This window comes from Podarcis cretensis, assembly GCF_951804945.1.
Source record: "Podarcis cretensis genome assembly, chromosome: 9".
Lineage (NCBI taxonomy): Eukaryota > Metazoa > Chordata > Lepidosauria > Squamata > Lacertidae > Podarcis > Podarcis cretensis.
In genome coordinates, this window is record NC_137178.1 from 43,437,665 (window position 1) to 43,462,289 (window position 24,625).

The 24,625-nt window shown below is 39.4% G+C and overlaps 1 protein-coding gene and 1 long non-coding RNA gene across 7 annotated transcripts in view; one reads left to right on the top strand and one right to left on the bottom strand.

The window, feature by feature from the left end:
- The window catches only part of RAPGEF2 (Rap guanine nucleotide exchange factor 2), a 166,616-nt gene that overhangs the window by 112,748 nt on the left and 29,243 nt on the right, over positions 1 to 24,625 (top strand). For all 6 annotated transcript variants that reach the window (XM_079991335.1, XM_079991338.1, XM_079991337.1 and 3 more), the window contains 5 exons: positions 9,172 to 9,303; positions 18,972 to 19,149; positions 19,474 to 19,610; positions 20,898 to 21,056; positions 24,336 to 24,488. In XM_079991335.1, the coding sequence (XP_079847461.1) occupies positions 9,172 to 9,303; positions 18,972 to 19,149; positions 19,474 to 19,610; positions 20,898 to 21,056; positions 24,336 to 24,488 (759 nt within the window). The remainder of the gene's footprint in view (positions 1 to 9,171; positions 9,304 to 18,971; positions 19,150 to 19,473; positions 19,611 to 20,897; positions 21,057 to 24,335; positions 24,489 to 24,625) is intronic.
- LOC307224573 lies at positions 4,254 to 24,378 on the bottom strand. The gene is made up of 3 exons (XR_013842676.1): positions 24,301 to 24,378; positions 21,080 to 21,165; positions 4,254 to 4,560 (listed from the first exon to the last, which is right to left on the bottom strand). It is a non-coding gene; the product is annotated as an uncharacterized lncRNA (long non-coding RNA).

The window sequence follows — 24,625 nt, forward strand, 5'->3', positions numbered from 1 at the left end:
TTAATGAACAGATTTGTGTTCCTCCTACTTTTACTACTACAGGAAAGTAGGAAACTCATTGTAGATGTAGGAAAAATATTTGGTGAGATAGTATTTTTAAACTAAAACAAATTTGCCTGGTTTTTACTTAACTTCTGCCAGAATTGATAATTTTAAAAACATACCTATATTCACAGCTCCTTTTCAAATAGCCAATGGTAATGCTAAGGCACCACCCATCTCAAATTAGGGACATTGACAGCAATGCTCAGGTACCTTCCCTGCACCACTTGGGTAGTTTTCAGACAGAGGAAAATGATGCTCATATCTCTGTACAATTACCCTGCATATGTTACTCAGAACCCAACTAAGTACATAACCATCAACTACAGCCATTTTCAGCAAATAGTAAAGCAGCCATGATGGATCAAAATGGATGAAAGAAAATAAGCTTTGCAACATTTTGACATGCTTTTGCTGATTGGGAACTTTTGCTGATTCTCAGTAGTCATGTGAGCAGTGCTCGAAACTCCCATTGTTCTAGGCACATCTTGCAACAGGGAATTTCATTAGCGTGAGCAGTTTCTGAGCTCTGAGCGCAGTACTGCGCTTAAGATTTCAGATAGATTAAAATTGCAGAGTAGAAGGAAAGGAGGACCTTTTTCTGCCTCCCCACTTCAGCTACTCTCTGAAGACTGGAGAAGATACCCTCTTAAGAATATTAGGGGGGTGGGCAGTTGAAGGCCTAGACTATGTGAAAAATTAATATTTTAGCTGCAGTTCATTCATTTCATAGAATCATAGAATCATAGAGTTGGAAGAGACCACAAGGGCCATCGAGTCCAACCCCCTGCCAAGCAGGAAACACCATCAGAGCACTCCTGACATATGGTTGTCAAGCCTCTGCTTAAAGACCTCCAAAGAAGGAGACTCCACCACACTCCTTGGCAGCAAATTCCACTGTCGAACAGCTCTTACTGTCAGGAAGTTCTTCCTAATGTTTCAGCTTTGTATTTTTGTTATAAAAAAGTGTGCCTAGACATTCCATTGTTGCACCCATAACCTAGGCTTAAGGTGCCATTTAGCTTTTAGCTTTCATATCTCAGTTTCTAACACTGCATGTGAGATGTTAGCATCTTAGATGATGGTAAATTTAAAAACAGCATCCTACTTTTACAAAGAAACTTTCTCCCCAACTCCCTCCACTTGCTGTCTGTTCAACTTTGCTTCATGTGTTTTCACTCAGCTGAAACCCACAGGATCCTGGCTCACAGCCATGGATGGGTAACTGAACTTTATTCCAAAATGCTAATATGTGAGAAATTCTGTTTCACAACTAGATGGACTGGAATAAGTCAAATCGTCAATTAAGAAAGGAAATAAACTCTGATGGATTGCTTTGTTAAAGCTATTTTAATGTTGTTCTTATACAATTCTTAGTATATTTTATTTTTGCAGTACTACATTGTTTTTATGTTCCTATGCTGTGATTCAAAGTTCAGAGTATCTTTATCTTCCAAATAAAGATAATAATATGCTTTGAAAGAAGCACTGGACACCAATAAGCTGACTGATTCATTTTAGTTCTAGTCTTGAGTCTGTGGTCTTTATTACTGGTTATGTTTAATCCCCATTGAACTGAGTTGCTAATGAGCAAATTTTGACCCCTGGTTAAAGGGCCCAATTAACTTTGGTGTGTTGGCCAAGAATTGGCTGATAAACACTAGTGTTTATGGGATCTCCAGATTAACAACAGATGGCCATCAGGGGTACTGTAGCTTTCAACTTGGTAGGATCCAGGTGACCTGTGGAGCCTGTAATATATTTACCTGTTCACACAGACTGTTGAGGCTGGGCTACAATAGCATGCTTGGATGCCCTGCCTACAGAATTAAAAGAGGCTAGAGAGGCCCTTTCCTATTTCCATCTACTGTTAGATTGTTGCAATCTAAATTTAGAAACTTTTTAATGATAAGAACTACAGGTATGTTTTGAATTTAAAATGCAGAGCTATTTATTGATAAATAAATTTATTTCAAAGTGAGATTTACAAAATAAGTTATTTGCTGCAATTTTAGGGTGGTATTGAGCTAAGTTTTACTCAGATGAAACCCATTGAAATTAATGAACATAACTAAGCTAGGTCCATTAACTTCAATGGGTTTGAGTAAAACTTGGTTGAATAGCACCCTTAGCTTTCCCTTGTAGTCGCTCCTTATTTATTTAATATTTTAATTGTTAATACCTCTGTAGATTGCATAGAATAACTCAATGGGATACCAGTTGGATCTTTTTAATGCCTTTCCACGGTCCAGCAGCTTTGGCCAGGAACTCCCTTTCCCAGCAGATCTGATTATACTGCTTCCACCTCATTTTTCAAACATCACCTGTCGCTTTTTAGAATGCTATGATACCTGCTCATGTCGTCACTTTCTCTTTGTAAAGGCATTGGAGGATCTCAAAAAAGCTCTGTTAATGACTTTTTGAGATGTGGTTCATAACATTTATCTTTATGTTTCCCACCGTAAAATATGACTTTATAATACCTGGCCAATAAGGAATTTTTTACAATAATACATAGAGACAATTGGTTGATCTCAGGATTCCAGGGAGATGATTAATTGGAAACCAGTGAATAATAAATCACAAGAAACAGATTACTATACACAAACTCAGATGCAATAATCCAGCACAGAGGTTGGGAGCTGATTAACTCCATTTGATTGTAGCTGAACATGTGCACTTGAATATAAGAACTCCTCTAATACCCTAGAAGTAGATGATAGGAGAATTCTATGGTTCCTATGGTTTTTATGTTTGCTTAGCATCTTATATGTTGAAAAATTAATAGGTTCCATTTAGCATAGGCAATCAGTTGTATGAAGCAAGTGGTGGTGCCAGTAAAGGGTACAATGACAAGAATGAAGGTCTTTTTAGCCAGTGAGGTCAAGACCCAAAATTAGACATTTTATTTGACAGCCATAGTCTGACAATCATGCTGTTTACTTTACACGGGTTCTGGTCTTCTTTTGGAAGCTTGGAACAACTTAAATATGGCTTCCTGTTGTTTTCCAGCCTAGCATCAATCAAACCATACCTGTTTAGCGTCAAAGCAGCTATAGCAACAGGTACTCCTTGATTTCATCGGGCACTTTAGAAGATTGTTCTGTAAAGTTGGAGTAAGTACAGGAAAAGTTTTAGTCCCTGCTAACTTATTTCACATAGGGCACCAACAATTGATACTAATGCAGTTGTTGTAATACTTTGTATCTGAAATCATTTTTTATTCTAACAAATCATCTAGATTTGTTGTCTTAAGTTGCCTATTTCCAGATATATTATGAATCTTGAATGTGTGTGTGCGTGCATGCGCGCGCACACACACCTGACTTGTAACTTAGTTTTTCCTTGACCCATGAAGTTGTCGTTGGAAATTACCCTTATTTCTGTAACATATGAACAAAAACTATGAAATAATACTTATTATGTAAATGAGCAGTTTAGTTAGTGTGTCCACTGATCTTTATGGGTAGCATATTTCCCCACAGTTTGTTTGTAGAGCAGATGTGGAAGGGTATATATGTGGAATTATAGTGACTACTCCATGCTGTCTAAAACTATACAAACATAAAGCATTAATTAGTTACATTCCAGTGTAAACTGTCTGTTAGATTTAACACTATGTTGGGCATGTCCTTGTGCATCATGTCTATAAATGAAATCAATAGAAATCAGTTCATTATTCTGTAATTAGGTATATTGACTGCCGCCCTGTAAATCACTGAACCATACAACTAATATTTCCTCCAATGTTTCACTTGGTTAGGAAAGAAAATGAATTGCCTTGAAATAAGAAGTGTATAAGACGAATAACTGCAAACCTTGTTTTTAACCTAGATTTTATTGTTCAACTGGCAGTGTTCGATTATTCCAGAAATTAATAGGGAAGCATTATGTGATTATTTTGGTCACATGTGCTTAGGCTTCCTTACAGGCTGATCTATAGTTAGGACAGGAGTAACTAATGAGGTGTCCTCATATGTTGTTTTTATGAAGTCAGAGAGCTGACATCATGCTGGTACGATTGAAGGAAATTCCAAACATACAGTTCAGCAAGGAGAGGAGGTTGCCACTGAAGGAGCAGGAGATCTTTGGATGTTGGTGGAGCTTGAGAGAATATCATGGGGAGGGATGTATTGGAATATTAGAAATGTGAGATATGGGAGGCAAGGCTATGAAGGGAACTTGAAGGTAAGGATAGACAGAATGCCAGTGTAGCTATTTGAGGGGAAAACATTTTGGTAGCAAGAGTGCTGAATGCGTGTTGGCATTTCTGTGTGAACAACTTTGAGACAGGTCACTGTGTTGGTCTATAGGAGCAGAAAGAAAAAAGAGGCTGCAAAACCAATAAAGACCAGTATGCTTTTATGACAGTGTACTTTTGTGGGCTGCAGTCCACTTCAATTGATACATGGCTTTGTTGATTTCGCTTATAAGAGATAACTCCCAGCCTTTGTATATCTTTGAATGTGGTAATATTATTTCCTGAGTAAAGAGGTATTGGATAACACTCCCTCACACCTGGAAGAACAAGAAAATATAATATTATTATTATTACTACAGTTTTAATTACAGTATTGTTATGACAACCTTGTGCCTAATGTTGCTTACTGTAGTACATTGTGCAAAGCCTTTGTATTATTACTTGGTCTGTAATTTTATTTCATTTCTTCTTTCCCTCTGTTTTAAAATCTGCCCCTCCCTCTTTTTTGCATTTCTAGTTGTATTCTTGAGAGGATGTAATTATAAAATAAAAATAAAAATAAATTATAGAAGATTTTTTAAAAAACAGATGCATGAAGTGTTAATCATCACTTGTCAGGATTTATAGGGCGACGGTATTGACACTATGTTAAGTGTGAGCCAGCTATATTGAATCTTGCCATTATAATGATAATTTTTTGGGGGGAGGAAAGACAGTACAGTTAGAAAATAGTTCAATGGATTGATTTGAAACTTGGCATCATGGGAAAGGTAAGCTTGAGGATGGTTCATGCTGATTCGGGGATAGAAAGGATAAGAAACTGTTCTGATTTTGTTAACCACTTGACTTTTGATGCTCAAAAGTTGGCAAGATATGTGTGTTTTTCTTCTACAGACTTTGCTGGGGTTGTTTAGGGGAAAATATATCTGTACTGTGACTTTGGGGAAATAGTTTGTTGTGTTAGGTCAAGAGGAATGTCTAGTAAGTGTCATTATTACCCATGAGTTGCATAAAATATTTGTAATCTTTGCTTAAAATGCGTTTTTATGGCTAATGTTAGGCAACAGGAATTCAGAAGGGTGTCCCTTCACATACTCATTACTAAACTGTTTTGAGAGAAGCCTGGGAGTTTAATAGATTGCTGAGTGAGAGTAACAGGCAAAGAGAGTTTGTTGGGAAATGGACTGGGGGTGGATGGGTGAAGTACATTTGTTAATTTTCTTTATTCAGTTTATATCCCAGCTTTACTCCAGTGATCTCAATGAGGCATACATTATTTTCTCCCTCACCATGTTATCCTCACAATACAAAGGATTCTAGTGATGTAACTGGGCACGGCACCCCAAAATAAAATGGTTAGCAGCAAAGGCAGATTGAAAAAAATGGCCTGCACAACGAAGTCCAATATTGTATCATATTATAGGGGGTAATGTGGCTGCGAATGTGTGAGTTGCCTCCACTCTGCAAAGTAGCTCAGTGTTACAATCATATTGCTGGAAAGGGCATGAGAGGGAATAGTGTATGACAACCCTGTGGTATAGTCAAGATTCCAGAACAGTACACTTTAAAAATGTATTTATGTTGGCTTTGTAGAATTGAAACAATATAGAAAATCTATTTTAATAATTTACCATAGGACCTTGAAATGCCTTTGTCTTTGGACTTTGTTAATCTGGGTCAGCCATAGTTATGATTCTTTATAAGGTCACTCAGAAATGATGACTAACAGAGCATTTCAATGGCCCTTTCATACTTTCCTTAAGTAAGATACCCAGTTATTCCTTACAATTTCCTATTGAAATACTGATGAGCTTTAACTTTGAGAAATTGCTGCTTTAGAATGGGTCAGAATTTGTTTTCCTAAATATTTAATCACAATCACTTTAGAATTGTAACTTACTATTCTACTTTTTGGTGGAATAAAACTATGATTGTCACTATAGTTCACAGTTACTGTACTTAACTGTGAACTATAGTGACAATCGGGACGCAGGTGGCGCTGTGGGTTAAAGCCTCAGCGTCTAGGACTTGCCGATCGAAAGGTCGGCGGTTCGAATCCCTGCGGCGGGGTGCGCTCCCGCTGCTCGGTCCCAGCGCCTGCCAACCTAGCAGTTCGAAAGCACCTCCGGGTGCAAGTAGATAAATAGGGACCGCTTACCAGCGGGAAGGTAAACGGCGTTTCCGTGTGCGGCTCTGGCTCGCCAGAGCAGCGATGTCACGCTGGCCACGTGACCCGGAAGTGTCTCCGGACAGCGCTGGCCCCTGGCCTCTTAAGTGAGATGGGCGCACAACCCCAGAGTCTGTCAAGACTGGCCCTTACGGGCAGGGGTACCTTTACCTTTTATAGTGACAATCATGAATTCACATTTCTGCATCCATATTCTCTAGGCTACTTTTAACAAACACTACTGTATTCTGTTATTTTCCCCATTTGCCCCACCCCATAAATGACTCTTAGATAATACTCTTCATCAGTATGCTAGTTTTAATTAGTACAAAATGGTGCTTCCTAGATCAGTGTTTAACAGCATGGTGTAATTCTGCTTTAGTTTTTGGAATCTGGCTTTGATACAAAAGAGCAGTCCTGAATACCAGAAAAAGAAGAACATTTGTAGAGCAAAAGAAGAACATTTGTAGAGCAACATTTGTAGCCTTTTTTGAGGGTAGGGCTAATTCCACCTTTGCCAACTTTCTGGGGCCTACAAACCAACTGGAGGTGTGGCCACCCTGCGCATGCGTGCGTGCGTGCGTGCGTGCACACACACACACACGAATCATAACTCTAGATTGTAGTATTCTCTATACATGGTGACGGTATTCTGTAAACGTTTTGACCTGTGAAGCCTTATTCTCTCTCTCTCTCTGGGTGTGTACGCCAAACCATGGCTTTGTGTGTTCAGCCTCCCAAAGAGGAGATTGTAGCTAATTTGCTCCTCATCTGGTCCTGCTGCACTGCTGTGAATTTATCAAGTGTGTTCATTTAAACCATGGCTTGTGGTTTGTTTTCTCCAGACAAGCAACGAGTTATAAACCAAGAACAAACCTTGTTTGCAGCATGAAGCCAAGCCATGAATTAATTTGCTGCAGTGCAGCAGGGCCAAAGCAAGACCAAAATGGCCATAATCTTCTCTTGAGGAACCCACATGTTTGCACTTAGCCATGGTTTGTCTTAGGTCTACATATGAGCAGTTCAAGGAGTGGGGGTTTTATGCACTTAGTTTAATATGCAGATATTTAGAGTTGTATCCAACTAAATTATTGTGTATGTGTGGAATGACTTCTGCAAAGGCAACATAATTTTCCATTCCTTTTCACTTACCGCCTGTACCCAGCGCTACCCCAAAATCTGCTCTGGGGGCATGTTTGAGGGGGCAGGGTGAGTAGGAGAAGGGAAGTTCCATTGTACTAATAGATGTTATTTTGTATGTGCAATGATTTAGTTAAACAATATAATAAGATTCTTAAGTGAAAAACTAGGCAGGGTAGATTAGGTTTAGAGTTGTGCAAGATTGTATAAGTGTTCTTATTAGGTGATGTAGGGACATGTTGCTCTCTACAGTGGAAATGGTGATCTTATGTAGACTCTGCATTTCGAAAGTAAAATCTAGTAGTGGGGAAGTGCTTTGGAATGATCTTATTACTGTGCTTAGCTGACAAGTAGTAGCTTCTTCCGTAACCTCCCACTGTCAATATCAGCTGAATGATTTCAGGCACAGCTGTGGAAATATTTAAAGAGGACTGTGTGGCTCTTTGGAGCCATGCTTTTCAGTAGTGTCTTGTAACTTCTTTAAAAGCTGTAGTTTGGGTAGAGGGCAACCAGATAGAGACTAATCTAGCTGAGCTCCATCTTCTGCTGGTTCATTTCCTATAGGGGAACTGGAAACAAAGAAAGTAGCTAGAGCAGATAGCAAAGGCAGGTTTATTATTCCTGTCCCATGCACTCCCCTATCCACTTTCATTCTAATTGAATGAGAGGGTCTGGAGTGTGGTAAGGATGTCTAAAGCTTGGGAAACTACCTCCAAATTCTTATTAAGTATGCATGCATCACAGGGGTCTGTATCTTTTGGTTCCTCTGGAAATTTGTGAACTATGGGAGAAGCATAAAATGAATGGTGACTGTAGTTGACCAACATAGGTTCTGAATGAACAATTAAGGGTTAGAGAGATAAATAATTTTACTATTTATTTGTTACTTCAGATTACTGCTTAGAAAAAAATAGTACAACCCCCCCAAAAAAGTATTTTATGTTGTCAACCAACCTGTGTTTAAACAACAACAACATAGCAGTTGAGAGGTTATGCTAGCCATGAGCATCATGTTTTTTTTAAAAAAAACCAGACTATAGAAATTTCAGAGCTTTCTTTGTTTAACACAATTTCAGTCGCTTACGTGTTGCATGATACATAGCTATAGTTTTGTATTTCTGCCTCACAAATTAAGTTATATTTTCCTACTTCTCATTAGTTTCTAAAAACTGAATCAAACAAGTTTGAAACATATTCCAATATTTAAGCATTGCCCCCTCAACCCTACTTGGCACAAGTATTTGTGCATTAACAGGTGTTCATCTCACAAAAGCCAGTGACTGCCATCCTAAACATAGTCATGGTAACTCCCACTGATTCCTTTGAGACCGTTCACATGATTCCAGTGGGAATCATGAGTAAATGCTCACTAAAGGGTTTGTTCTTAGCAAGTCATATTCCATTCTTACATTTACAGCAACAGCCATAGTAATGTCAATGTTTGTCACATATTTACAAAGCATACATTTGAAACACCCTCTCAACCCTTCTGTCCTTAAGGATTTGCTTAATGAATTTTGTATGGTTTTAGTACTGACGAGTACTGTTAATCATTCAAATGTTTATGAAGTGAATGTCTAGGTACACAATTTAATTATGCCTTTTCTGTTTCTGTCTACAGCTTCCTGCAGATTTCACAAAACTGCACCTTACTGACAGTCTCCACCCACAGGTGACCCACGTTTCATCTAGTCATTCAGGATGTAGTATCACTAGCGACTCTGGAAGCAGCAGCCTGTCTGATATCTACCAGGTATGATAGTGAACAGTTGTAATTGAGCTAAGTCAGTATTGTAAAAATGGCAACCGGCAAAATGACTACATGAAGATTGGGAGAATTTGGTTAAATTGTAGTGGTTAGTTTCATAGTCTACAGAATCTTATACCCACGCCCACCCATCTCCTTTCCCTATTCTGTGTTCATGTATTTTTTTTTTTTTTTAAGAAAACGGATTCATTTGCAAATGCCAGTTAGAACCTTTGGAGGCAAATGCCACTTTATAGCCCTACTGATTGAGATACACACTTTCCTACATGCTTAATGGACAAAGACCTTGTTTACTCTGGGTAATTAGTAATTTGGTAGAAATCTCGATAATATGAAGATAATGATGGGAACATCATGCTTTGTTATTTCAGTGCAGTCATAGCAATTTCACAATGGGTTGCTATCCATTTAAGTGGAAGGCAAATTATCCAGATCTCATAAATAAAACTTGTTTCTTACAAAAGGGTCTTTACTTTTGAACAGCGCAATCAGTTTGCTCATGCATGCACATGAAATAGCTAACCTTCTACAAGTGACATCTTACTATTTGTTCCACTTTTTTTTGTTGGCTGGTTTATTTAACATATCAAGTGCCCTTCAACCAAATAGTTCCCAGTGCAGTTTATAACACAAAATCAGGGCAAGAGCGGACATGAAATAAACAAATAAACAAATAAATGATTAGAAACAGTATGTTAAAATAATTAAAACTCAGATTAGAAAGTGAAGTAGAACAGGAAGAGCCTAGACTGGGACTAAACATGTTTCAATGTAAGCACATTACACACAGCTTGAGAAGGGTTGTGCTAGTGATCCTAGGTTCAATCCCGGGCATTCCTTATACAGCTGGGGAAGACTCCTGTATGAATCTCTGGACAGCCACTGCCAATCAGCATAGACAGTAGTGAGCTAGATGGACTAATGGTCTGAGCCGGTATAAGGCAGCTTCCTATGTTTCTAGTATGTAAGGTAATGGGAAATAATTAGTAGATTTAGGGATATGGTTCATAATACTTTCAGAGTCCAAAACATTGTCACGAAGAACAAAGTAAACAGCTGTTGGTGATGGTGGTGGGGCATTTCTGCAAGTTCATTCTATGATTATGTCTTAAATTGTATATTAAGAAATGCCTAAGGGAAAAAAAGTTTGAATTCAGAATAAGTGTAGGATGTAATTACTAAAGGTTGGGATTGATTGTCCCACAATAAAACAAATATTGTGAGAAGGTAAGGGTCAGATTATAGATACGTAGTCTGCAGCTCAGTTTGATCCTTCTGCTTTTGTATTGATTGGAATACAAAGATGTGATCTTGAATGGTAATGATGATTGTGTTAAGATTGTTTGCTCTAGTCTTACAGAAGAACTATAATGTAGAGCAGGGGTATGGAACTGCCAGCCCCTAGACCACTTAAGGGGTTCCATATTTCCCAAGCTACACCCACCCATCAGCTGCTGATGTTGCTGGTGGTACCAACTGTTGGGCAAGAGGACAGGGTTTAGAACACCTTCCCTTCTTATTTAAGGACGAGGGGGAGAGGGTACCACTGCTGTCTTCCTCTTGCTGAAAGAAGCAGAGCAAAATGCTGTTTAAAACAGCTCTTTAAAGAATGGGAGAGACTGGGTCAAACGACACTTTGCCGCTTTAAGCCAGCCCTCATCCTTTAGACAGAGGCAGGTGGCTGGTTCTAACAGCACTTTGCCGCTTTAAGCCATTTCAGGGGCTGGAGAGACAGATGCTGGTATTTTACAAGCAATGTGTCTTCAAGAGAACCCCTTTTCACAGTGGAATTAAAAAACAGGGTTTTCCCTGCTGTTTCTTTGAAACAGGCATCTCTTGAGTTTAATGGTGCTTGTAAAATAGGCTTCTTCCTCCCCCCTGCTTCCCCACACCAGATGAGGAAAACCTGTGTTCGGGTCTTGCAAAGCGGCTTTCCCCTCCTCATGGTAGGCAGAGAGAGTGATGCTGGTACTTCCTGAAGCTCAAGTGAAGCCCCTGCAAAATCTGAAAAAGCAGGGTTTCCCTCCTCTGCCTTTGCAGATCTGCACCTAGACATATTGTGCCTGTGGGGTGCTTCAAGCAATCTGTAGGTTAGTTTAAAGTTTTGGAAATCATTGGGCCAGTTTGCCGGTCAACTCCCTTGAACTGATAATTGTCAAGTGGTAAGTTTGGTGTCCAGTGAACAATATGTTCTAAATCAGATCAAACCTTCCCTATACTAGCTAACTCCCAGCAATAGGAAACTAGCCCAAATAGAGTGTGAAGCAAATGGGATTCCTGGAAGCAAAACACTGTATTTTTAGGGCCAATGTGTTTTTTACTGGTGAACCTTAAAATGAATCAAATAATTAGTGCATATCACATCCTTTGGGATCACCTGTCCTAGTTGCTTACTGGAAAACGCAGACAAAGGCACATTAGCCAAATGCTGCCTTCCAGTTTCACACACAAAAAACCCTGTGAAAAGATGCACCCCTCCCCCATTCTCAGGACACTTTTGCATTTTTTTTGAAATTTTTGGTGAGCACAGGGTTTAGAATTTACTTTATTGCTGCAAGGTGTCCATGGGTTGGGTGTACATTTCTCTATACTTTAAATATTTATTAGCACTCCACAGTCTCTCTGTCTGCCTGGGATTTTTGATCCATAGGAGGAATTACCTCACAACATTTTCTACTGAACTTTAAATGAAGTGGGGGGGGGGGGGAGGGAGGCTGGATACTGAATTCCTGAGCATGGTGCACTTGCTAATTTTGCTTTTTAATGGAAGTCCTTCCTTTTACCTTTTAATGTCTCTCAACACTGATTTATTTAAAAGTAAAAGGCCTTCACTTAAAACCATAACAATGAGCAGTTGTCAGGTACACAGCTGAGTCCAGCTGAGAATTTAAGGAGTTTCCAGAAAAGGAAAACACACAGGAAGGTTGAAGAATGGCAGACAGAGTACCAGCAAGATGATTTGTAGAATGATTGAAAGAACATTAAGAAACGTTCCTTGGCCAACTTAAAAGTAACAACAAAATTGTGCACCTATCCATGAGAAGTTCTCCACTTTCTCACTTCTTTGATACTTTTTTATTAAAAATAATAATAAGTAATTCAAAGAGCAGCTTAATTTTCACTGGGGTTTTGAAGGTGGAATAACGAAAAACAAAGCAAAAGATAGCCTTTGGCCGAACTAAATCCAGAAGATAAAATCATTGTAAGTGATAGACTAAGCAAACATATATTGATTCAACAATATTAATATAATGGCTTCAGTCTTTGGCTGTATCATGTGGCTATTACAATATAGCACTGATTATCCAAGATATTCAGTCTAGATGATAACTCAGGGAACTAGTGCAATCTCATGACTTATTTATATCCTATTGTCCCCAAAATCAAGGGGGTACCTAGTGTTTTCCTTGTTTCCAACAGGTCTGTGGCTTAACCTGTTTCCTTTAGGGACTCCCTCCATCTGGATGACCTTATTAAGCATTGAATTACAACAGAATTGAGCAGCCAGGCATTTGCTTAGTCTTGCTCTTCTGATGCAGTGAACCGTCCAAAATAATAAACCAAATCAAAAAGCTGAACCAAGAAGGGAATACACAATCTTGAGATATAAAGAAAGTTACATTGTTCAGTACATTTACATTTGGAGGCTTCTTGCAGAATAAGTGATCCTGAGTACAGTATCTTCATCCCATTAGGGTTTTACTAACAGATATTGGTCTTGTGTCATCTCAAAGTCTTTTCTTCATACTCAGTAGATTGGTTCATGTGCCCCTTATTCTGCAAGTATCTGGTCAATTTCCTTTATGCTATTGTGCCATAATGTGCATGGTGCTTTACAAGATAACAAAGTACAGGTCTCTACCAGGAGGAACTAACAAATCTAATGTTCAACATGGAAGCAGTAGCAGAGAGGGTAAGGATGATTAATGTAAGAGCCAGCCAGTGCAGGTGTTTAGGGAGGGTGGTTTTATAGCCTGAGCAATGAATGATTTTGGCAGCAAAATAGAGGATGGAGATGAGAGAGGGCTAAATGTGACAACAGCAAGCTAGAGAATAGAATAGTGTAGCAATTAAAGTTAGGGGATGATTAGAGCATGAACTGCTGCACAAAAGTCAGAGGGGCTATTTTCATAATGTTGTACCAGGAGAAGCAACTTGACTTAACAGATTGCATAAAATGGAATGGAGGAATTAAAGATAAACTCAAAGCTGATCAGCAAGTGTCTGATCAACAAGTGGGTAGTAATCTTATCAATGGATAAGGAGCATGTGCAAAGACAGTAAGGTTCAGTAGGAAAGATCAGCCCTGTATGTATTGAGACAACAATGAAACATAAAACAGGGAAACCAAAAAGCAGTTGGAAATGAAGGATTGGATGTAGAAGGGAAGTTATTGGACAGAGAGGTAGAGTTGGGTGTCATCAGTGTGTACTGAAAGCCACAAAGTTTAATGAAGTCACTAAGGGACAGTATAGTTAGAGAAAATAGCAGAAGGCTGAGAATAACTCCCTGTGGAGGTTCAGCAGAGAAGAACTTTCCCTATGGAAACAGTGATCAAGTAATTAGACTGATAGGAAATAAACCAGCTAAGAACAGAGCCATAGAAACAGAGTACGTAAAAGGAGCGAAGCCGAAAAATTAATGAACTGTATTAGAGGCAACAAAGGCACCAATGAGAAGAGGAAGAAGATGATAGAGACCTTTTGGATTTGGCATTGAGGAGTGATTTGATGAGGGTAGCTTCAGTGGAGTTCAAGAGGTAGAAGCCAGATGACAGGGAACTAAGAGAGGAATCGAGAGAAATTTAAGACAGGGAAGTATGTGGCACAGTCCAGAGATTCGAAAGCAAAGGGTAAAGCTCAGATTATTTTTTTATGGATGTGAAAAAGAGAGGCATGTTTAAATGCAAGAAGGAAAGAGCCAGAGAATGGGGAGAAATTTAATATGTGGAAGGATATTTGTGATAAAAAGATATGACACCCAGGAGTCAGGATCATGGGGCAGGTAATAAAGGACAACATAATAGTCAACCAAAGAGAAAGCAAAAATTGGTTGAAGTAGGTTTAAGAGGCAAAATAGCTGGAAATGAGAGGAAAGATGTGCATTTTGGATACTGTGTTCATGATTGTGTGATGAACAGAAATTCTAATTTACAGGAGTAAATCAGGACCATGTGTGTGAGGTGGATCTACCCTTTACACCTGCATTTTGGTCCAAGCAAAACTTTCCCCTTAGTGTGGTGAGAAACAGTAAACTGGTATGCAATGTATGTCAGAGACATAATGCAAGGGGGAAGGGTTAACCTTCCTCCTACACAGTAAGATCCTACCTGTATTGTCCTTTCCTCCTGGCAACAGCTGTTTTAAAAATGACCACATATCATTAGGCTATGTATTCATCATTATGTGTTGTTTGACTCAAAGAGATTGACTTGAGGATGTTGGCTAAAGGCTGGGGTATTTAGAGGGGTCAGTAGTTAGTTGAGAGAGCTGGGGCAAACAAATCTAGAGTTGGTTGATGAACTGTACTTAACCCCTGAAGAGCATAAGGGAGACATGGCAGAGAAGTAGGCAATGTTCCCAAGAAAGCCTTGCACCACTTGACTGCAGGTGACAAATGGAGCAAGAAGTAGAATATACAGAAGGCAGAGAGTGTGCATGTCGAAGAAGAGAATGTGTTGCTCAGATTGGATGAACTCTGTGGCACAAGCTGAGCATTTCCAAGTGAAGATGAGAACAAGAAAATGCCCAAAGTCATATGTTGGGGAATGCATCCCAAAGCAAACATAGAAGGAATGAGGGACAGGAGATGGGAAGCAGCTGTGTCACAGACACAATGAATGTTAAGTTTGAAATCACAGGAGGAAGGTACAGAAGTTGTCGGAGTCTGAATGGAAAGTTGAGAGTGGGGCAGGTGGTGATACAGGATAGAAATATAGAGATGAGATGCAAAGGGGAACAGATTTTTGCGGAATGAATTTGGGAGGCAGTGGAATGAGAGGTCAGCAGAAGCAGGGACTGGCAGAATTGGAAGTTCAAAGGCCACCACCACAGTAACCTCCAGTGAGAAGTATGTGGAAGAAAGTAATTTGAAAGGAAAGGGCAACAACAGTGTCAGGAGGGGGCAGTTAAAGTATTTGTGAGAGCTGGTATTATGCTTATGTAGAATTAGTAATTGTTTATGACGTGATCAATAGAAATTAAAATGCATATTTTGCTTTGTAATGTTTTGTTCTGTGATGCTGTACTAGAGACTACTTTCTGTTTTCACATTGTTGCATGTGACTTTGTTTATAGGTTGGGAAATAGATGAGTATGTTACTTTATTGAATTGAACAAGCGCTTAATAAAAACTACTATCCATCATTTGTTATTTAACATAGTCTAGTAGACACAAATAAATGAACTAGAAAATGAATTGTGGAAGATAAGAGACTTTCGTAGTTCTCAGAAGGTTGATATCCATATATATTATACTTACTCTTTTTAAAATGGTAAATTATGTAAATATTAATGTTACTGACTACACTGTGGGTTTGGTGAGTGTGGTTTCTTTCTTTAGTTGCTTGGGCACCTTCTTATGGAGACATTCACAAATGACACCCAGAAGTAATGGTTCACCTTATGTTTGATTATGGAGTAAAAAAAATAGTAGCTGCAAATATTACTTATGGTGTTGTGTGCTCAGTTAACTCTTTCCGGTATTTGCTTCATATGGAGTATTTAATACTGCAGGTTTAAGAGCAGCTATGCAATGAAAATATATTCATAGACGTCCTTTTGAGTTGAATAAATCATGAAGCTGAATCTTGAGATGCTTTCGGCAATAATCTGAGAATATTCCTGTTTAAATATTTATGTTTGTTTCTAAAATTGTATGTCATGTGTTATACATAAAAGACAAATCCATTTAAAACAAGAATTACTTGCCAATATGAAATATCCTACAATCATTATTTGTAAGAGGTCATTGAGGTCCCTTTGAATATACTGAAAAATTCTAATACTTTTGCAGGGTAAGGGTAAGCAGTTTGCTCTCTGCCCTGCAAAACAGTAGTATTGTGCGGCATTCAAGCTTTTCTTGGAATGTTGTGCTATCCCAAATTTCACGTCTGTAACAAATTCCTGGCCTTTAAGGCTAGATTGTATCTTCAAAAATACTGACAGTGGCGATCGGATGGATAATACTAGGTAACCAAACATCCAATACCTTCCCCACATTGCCCAAAGGCTGCAGTCATCATACCTCATGATTTAGACTTCAATTTGGATGTTAAGAGCCGTCAGTACACCAGTACACCACGGTGCCTGGCCACACTAATTTAAGGGGCACTTACCTTCTTTGTTTCTTACCTATTGAAAAAATAATAAATGGATGTTAAGGTGCAAGTTTTAAAAATGTGGTCTTTATGTAGAGGCTGCCATGAACCACTTTTGAATAATTAAGCATCCATATGGTGGTCATAACTTTTTACTGGACTTTGATGCATGGTCTGACCTAATGGCATTATCATGAGCTGTCCATATAACCTGGCCACCCTGTGGAGGTAGCTTTTAATCAATTGATTAAGTATACTCATACACCCAAAAAAAGAAAAAAAGAGAAACTTCATCATATTCAGCCAAACTTAACACAAGTGATATTCCAATTTGGATGTGAAAAAGAGAGGCATGTGTTTTTGAACTCCAGTCTTCAGAGGTTTAAACAGCAGTGCAAGGCTATTTGCCAAAAAAGCTTTCAAAGAGCACTGCAAATACCCTACAATCAGGATTCTGCACTGTGAAGCCCCCCCCCCCCCGCCACCTGTCATATTTGCCCCAGCAGGGGTGGGAAGATAAGAATTTGACTCTCTGGTCAGAAAGTTTTCTCACCCTTGTAGCACAGCATCCTGTTTCCCACACTGGCCAGTCCCAATGCCCATAGAAAGTTCACAGGCAGGGCGTGTGTGCAAAAGCCCTCTTCTGCCGTCTTCTGGTTTACAGAAGCATGCTCTCTCTGATCCTTAAAGATAAAGTCTATGCAAATAGTATACAGTATTTTGTGTTCAACATGGCTCATATGTTGTTTGCTCAAAAAACATAGAAAGTGACCGTATACTAGGTCAGGTTTATAGACCTTAGATTTTCTGCTAAAATGGCTTTTAACCAGAGATAAAACTTGAGGCCCTGGAAACCTGTTGCCTGTTAGAGTAGATGATACTAGATTAGCTGTACAAATCTGGCATGGCCAGATCATCATTGGGCTGAAATAAAGCAGTGTGGTTAATGGATTAATACCTCTAAATGGAGTCTATAAGTGAAAAGTGACTATCAGTTAAGACTGAAACAAAAAGTTTATGGAGGGGGCAGATAAATTTGTTCCAGTATGAAAAGTCTTTTCAGTACAGTACTTGGAATAGCTTGGCTAGAGTGTCAAATCCACAATTTTTATGCTAGAGCATTTATCCAGCTGTCCATTGAAAACAACTTTTTAAAATTCTATAAGGATAGAATATCTGTGGAAAGTCTAGCATGTGCATCTCATATAATCTCATATCTCAAATTAACATTTTTTTTAAAAAAACATACTTGACCTTTTCTACTGCTATCTGACCTTTAATATTTTAGCCCCAAGTCTAGTAAACATCAGTTTAGAAAGCAATGGTTTACAGAGCATTCTCAATAGACTTCATCTCCTTCAAATCATAACAGTTGAAGCTTAGCAGATGCTGTGGCATTAAATCTACTTCTGCAGAAAAAGCAGCTTTATTTCAGACGGCAGGCAAATATGTTTGGGATTTATTAAGTGTTTCATCTTAGAACTGAAACAATAAAATATATTCACCTCTGGGTACCTATTAATGACCTTAAGCCACGTGTTGGCTGGATTTTCTGATTTCCATATGATCGACAGAGCAGATTAGAATTGGGAGATAGTGTTCTTCCTCTCTGGTACACATACAGTGTCTGGAAGTTAACTCCCATATCTGATAGACTGGCTGTTTGCAATTTTACGATACAAATGTGACCTGCATCCAGATGCTGCAGCGTGGCGTTTTTCTATTCACGGTTCCATCCATGTCCTCTTGTAGGATACCCTATTGCATTCCAGCAGCACCCCAATTTTTCTGCCCTAATCAGACATTATTCTGTGGACAGTGAGGATGCCAAGTCCTCATGGAGCTGTTCCTTTGCATGGAGTAGGGGTAGAGGCTCTTAGGTGTCTGTTCTTGAAAATTATCTGTACTTCTACAAAACATAGAGCTCCCCAAAGCATGCTGAAGCATCCCATTTGCTTCTTGGTAGCTCTTCTTTGCCTTTGGTGGTGCTCACCTGCTGAGTTCATGACTGAAGTGAGTGATTAATTGATGTCAGTGTTCTAGGTTTCATCGCGAACATGTAATACTTTAGATGGGTTTGAAAATGGGACTAAGCAGCACCCACATATATATTAATCTTGCTTTCGATTTAAGTATGTTCCAGGTGTGCCTACTTTACCCAAAATACAGTGAATTCCTGTTGTATACTTCCCACAGGTAATGGAAAAGTGCTGAGAAAAGATGAACCTTGTCTTGTCTGTGGAGTAAATATTAAATTCGCTTCATGTACATGTTTTGAGTTGTGTTTAGTATTATAAGAGGCCTCTGAATGTTTTTTTCTCAATGATCATTTCAGGCCACAGAGAGTGAAGCTGGCGATATGGATCTGAGTGGGTTACCAGAGACAGCAGTGGATTCTGAGGATGATGATGATGAAGAGGATATTGAGAGGGCTTCTGATCCTCTAATGAGCAGGGATATTGTTAGAGATTGCCTGGAGAAAGACCCAATAGACAGGACAGATGATGATATTGGTAAGCTACCATGGAAACCCAGCAGAGGAAGATGTTAGTGGCATTTGCAGTTTCTTTAACATGTGTTTTATTTTCCAAAATATTACTAAATGACACTTTAACAAAAAAGATTTTTAATATAATAAACAAAAGGAAGTTGTAAAATGCTTGAAACGTAGTATGATTTATGACTTGTTAAACCTGTAGAATATAATGAAAATACCGTACACAACACATTGTGGAATAATACAAGCTTAGAATCCCATGGCATATTCCTAAAATCTCATTATCAAGTAGTTGTCATTGCTTATACATGTTTAACTCAGTGAGTTCATTATTCTTTAGAACAACTCCTGGAATTCATGCATCAGTTACCCGCTTTTGCTAATATGACAATGTCAGTGAGGAGAGAACTCTGTGCTGTGATGGTGTTTGCAGTCGTAGAAAGGGCGGGGACCATAGTTCTAAATGATGGAGAAGAGGTAAGTAGTTGCATAATTCAGTGGTCCTTCCTGAGACATCTAAAACTTCTTTTTTATGTTCTTAACCCCCCCCCCCCATAAAATATTTTTGCACCGGTGCTTACAGATAACCATTTGCTGAACAGAATATTCTTAATGTAGCTTGGACTTAGACTTCAGTTCACTTTCACATTTGTAGTAGATCACAGATGGGTGTAATGTAGCCTGAATGTTATGCCAGTGAAAAATGGTATTAAATGTATGCAGTTTCCTATGTTCCTGTATTTGCAAGCCCTTCCTTACAACCACAAGGCTTCAGTTTGACAGATAACATCAGATGCAAATTAGTTGCAGCAACTGCAGTGATCTATAACTGCCAACTGCCCCACCCTCCGTGTTCTAAAACTGCCAGCTTGGCTTAGAGCATCTTTTGATCAGAGGAGTTGAGGAGAGTCAGGAGTGAAAGCGATAGAGTGCTGTCTGGTTTTGTCGTGTGATATTAGTGTTGGGTATGCGATATCAGCGTTGGGTGTGTGATATCAGCGTTGGGTGTGCGATATCAGCGTTGGGTGTGCGATATCAGCGTTGGGTGTGCGATATCAGCGTTGGGTGTGTGATATCAATGTTGGGTGTGTGATATCAGCGTTGGGTGTGCGATATCAGTGTTGGGTATGTGATAACAGCATTGGGTGTGCGATATCAACGTTGGGTGTGTGATATCAGCGTTGGGTGTGCGATATCAGCGTTGGGTGTGTGATATCAGTGTTGGGTGTGTGATAGCAGTGTTGGATGTGTGATATCAGCATTGGGTGTGCGATATCATTGAGTATTGTAGGCATGGGGAAAGTGTGCTCGAAGTGTACCTGTCTGTATGCAGATCCTGAAGAGAGAGCAGAGCAAGCAAGTGTAAGAAAGAGCTTGAGAGATCAGGAGCCATGTGTCACGCAGCCCTCGGATGGTTTAGCAAGCTCAAATGTGACCCATGGGTCTGAAAAGGTTAGCTGTCCTGTTCCATACTGCTTATAGCAGAAGCAAATACAATGTTTAATCTTCTTTGCCTTAAAAGTAGCTGATAAATAAGGCAGCATATCCAGTAGATATGTCTGCATCTCCTTTAACCTCTGTACATGTGTAAAGTTTATGTTGGTAAAATTGCAGGATCTTGAAGTGGTTTTTATTATGTATACGTGTACTTTCCCGCTTTTTTCATTTCCCTTTTATTGAAAAACAAATTCACACAATGTTCCCTAAAAAGGTGAAATGGTTTTCCTATGTTTGTATGTCTCAAACTCTATGTTTCATTTTTAGCTGGACTCCTGGTCTGTTATTTTGAATGGTTCTGTGGAAGTAACCCATCCTGAAGGAAGATCAGAAATATTATGCATGGGAAACAGTTTTGGTGTTTCCCCTACCATGGACAAAGAATACATGAAAGGAGTAATGAGAACCAAAGTGGATGATTGCCAGGTAGAAAATAAAATATGAATTACCTGTTAGATTAATATGCAAATATATGACAGGCTCAGGTGTAATGCTGAATTATTGTTGGTGTGTTTTCCTTTCTTCTCCAGCACAGCTGTGTGGAAGAGATCAGAATATGTGGTTACTCTATGACAAAGCTGGCCAGTGGGTTGGATCCAGAATTCCCCTACCCTCCACAGGCCACTTTTGACAGGTGGTCAGGATCACCCACCTGCCACTCACATGACACGACACGACACGACACGACACGACACGACACGACACGACACGACACAACACAACACATCAAGTGACCTAACTTTGAACCCATGGCAAAGGAATCAGGAGCCACTCTTAAGAGCATCCACTTCCTCCTTTGTGGTCTCAGGATGAATTCAAGCTATGCTTGCAAAGGAACGTGTTTTTTTCCTTTGCAGTCTCAGCTTGAATTCAAGCTGCAAAGATTCCTGCCAAGAGTGATTCTTGCATTTGGCGGTGGATTTAAATTCAGTGCAAATGCAAGTGCCACTCTTGGAAGAGATGACTTCATTCGGAAGTTCCAGTTGGGAGTTCTAAGTGAAGCCAATCGCCAACAAGGCACAATCAGCACTAAATTTACATGAATAGCTTCTAAGTGGAACAAAGCAGAGCTTGCATTTGACACAACAAATGTAAGTCCCGCACCAGGAATACACTACTCTGGTGTGTCTTTGCAGCCGCAGCTTGACATTCTTCACACCTGCTGTCATATGGTGTCAGCTGTGGGACAGTTGGGTGTGGCTGAGGAAAACAGCTTTGTGAGTGATAGACCCCAGGAGGAAAGATGGAGCCCAGTCACCCAGGTGAAGGCAGCCTTGTGGTACAGAGGCTCCCTGATGCTGATACCAGGCCCAACGCTCACCAGCAGCATCAAGCAGCCCTGTTCTGCAAGGCTGGATAGGGTGGCTTGCACTGTACACCTTGTGAAGTGGTGCAGAGGCAGCCTGATGGTGGTGCTGGGGCAAAGCATACACTTGGCTACTGCCTGGCTGCCTTCACCTGGGAGGGTGGGCTGCAACTTTCTTCTGAGGGAATACAACCACCCCATGAGGAAAGAGGCAACCTGCCCGCTCGGGTGAAGGCAGTCAGATGCATGGAGCCTGACAGGTTCGGTGCTCTTGGCTACTACCACCTAGTCCATCTTCTGGAAGTGGAGGGCGAATGGGCTATCTCTTTCTCCCAGAAGAAAGAGGTACTTGCCCACCTTCCCCACACCAGCTAAGGTGGAGGGAGCCTCGGAAAGGAGCCTGTCAGGCTCTGTCCCAGGGCTCCCTCCATCTTGGGGGGGGGGGGGGTTGAGCGGGCTATGTCTTTCTCCCCCCAGAAAGAGGTAGCTCACCCACGCCAGCAAAGGCAGAGGGAGCCTGAGAAAGGAGTCCTTGCCACTCGCACGCCATAGATGTGGAGATCTATGCCTGATCTATGGGTTTGGGAAAGATCAACAGGCTGTTTATCCCATCTGGATAAATAGGTCTTAACAACTGACTACTTGTTAGGGTTTTCATCCTGTTTTAAATATGTTTGTGTTTTAATTTTTTTAAGAATTATTTTACATTTAAATCACCTTGAAACTGTAAATTTAGAAGGCAATTAATATAACAAGGGTAGCAACAACAATAATAAACCACAGTATGAAGTTGTTTACTAAACCATAAAAAGAACAGCCAAGGTTTATCCAGGTTTGGACAACTACCAACTGGGGTTGATCAGTTAGCTAAAACCTTAAGTTAGTTAAAAATGGAAGTGACTGCTTCTGCACTCCTACCCATCGCTGTGCCAAAGGAGGAATATGGAGAGGTGAGCTGGCCAGCCTGAGGCTCACTCACATAGCACTAAACTGTATTGCAGCTGAACAAAGCCATTATGTGCCATAAATATGAGAACATTAAGTGATGTAAACTTGTGGCTGTAATATAACTTCAGTGTCTCAAGCGCGGCCTCATTGATCTGTCAAAAAACCAAAATGAATATCCAGTGTTTGTGGTTAATGAACCTATTTGCAACACTTGTTAGTAAAGATCACATTCTTATGAATTTTAAATGAAAGAATATTAATTTGAAATATATGAATATTTATTCATTTCTTTCTTTGTTCTTAAATGCTGTATTTCAAGGTAGAGCCCGCCCAATGTGGCTTACAAAATGTAATTAGTTTGTATTAAATACAGGATAATTTAGATTCATATTCATAACAGAGAGAGGAGTGCCTTACTGCTGCTGCTTCTCCCTATGACGGCCTCAGCAGTTGCAGTCGGTAGTTAGACAGAGAGAGAATCTCAGCTGCAGTTGTATCCAAGAATATAAAAAGCTGTGATTTTAAACATTCCAGTATAAAAGGGAATACATTCATTTCTAGAACCAAAATAGTTCATCAACAACCCTGGGTGATAAAAACTGGACATTGCACAAGTGTGGTGTGTTCAGTTAAAAACTTGCATGTTGTGAAAGGGTGAGGACATGACTGTCAGGTGGAAGGAATCACATATTTTATTTTACTTTATTATGCTTGGCAATAATATTATGATTAAAAGGGGGAAATAGCTGCTTATTTTAATTGTAGAAGCAACTGTTAAAAAGGCATTTTCCTTTCATCATTTACTTTTTATATGCCCTCAAGATGGAAATTAGGAATTTCCTTAAAATAAATGTCAAGTCAGATTTAGCTTTTATTTAGGGCAATAGGAGAAGGATAGAGATATGAAATTTCTTTGATAGGCATTAATTCATATTTTATCAATTAATCATGCACTTTCCTAAGGCAAGAATTATAACAGAATATATCATCCTGGCTTATTCAACCACTTAGTGTAGCAGAAATGATCATAAGGCACATTTGGATATTCATTGCATAAAGCACTTTATCTGCAGTGATAACAGAAAAATTGCTTATGGTACCCCTTGTGATAGTGAACAGTTCCAAAATCAGAGAAATAGTGGAACCTGTAGAAGTTCAACTTCTGCATTTATTCTGCATTTAGCTGGAAAACTAATTTAGAAAAATATGTATGTGCCATAAAAGCAAAAAGAAGTTAATAATAATGAGCTTTAATGGGGGTTATTAATCGATCTCATGAAGTTAAAGGTCTGACTTCATAGTTTCTGCTACATTTGAGGATGGCAAATCTATAGCATCCCTTACACTTGGGACTAAGGTATTCTAGGCAGCAGGGCAGGTTGGACAAAGTACTCTTAACATTTTAGAAACCATTACCTTTGAACTTGTCTCTTGCAATCTATTTTCCCTAGTTTGTGTGCATAGCCCAGCAAGATTATTGCCGCATCCTCAACCAAGTGGAGAAAAACATGCAGAAGGTAGAAGAGGAAGGAGAGATTGTTATGGTTAAAGAACATAGGGAATTGGATCGCACTGGAACAAGAAAGGGTCACATTGTTATCAAGGTATATTTTTATACTATAATATACCTAATAGCAGTTTATCATTTTCTTTCAAACCACAGTCTTTTTGATTTATATCCTAATGTTATACAGATGCTATCTTTTTTCAGACTTTTTAATGAGAAAAACTACCAAAGAAC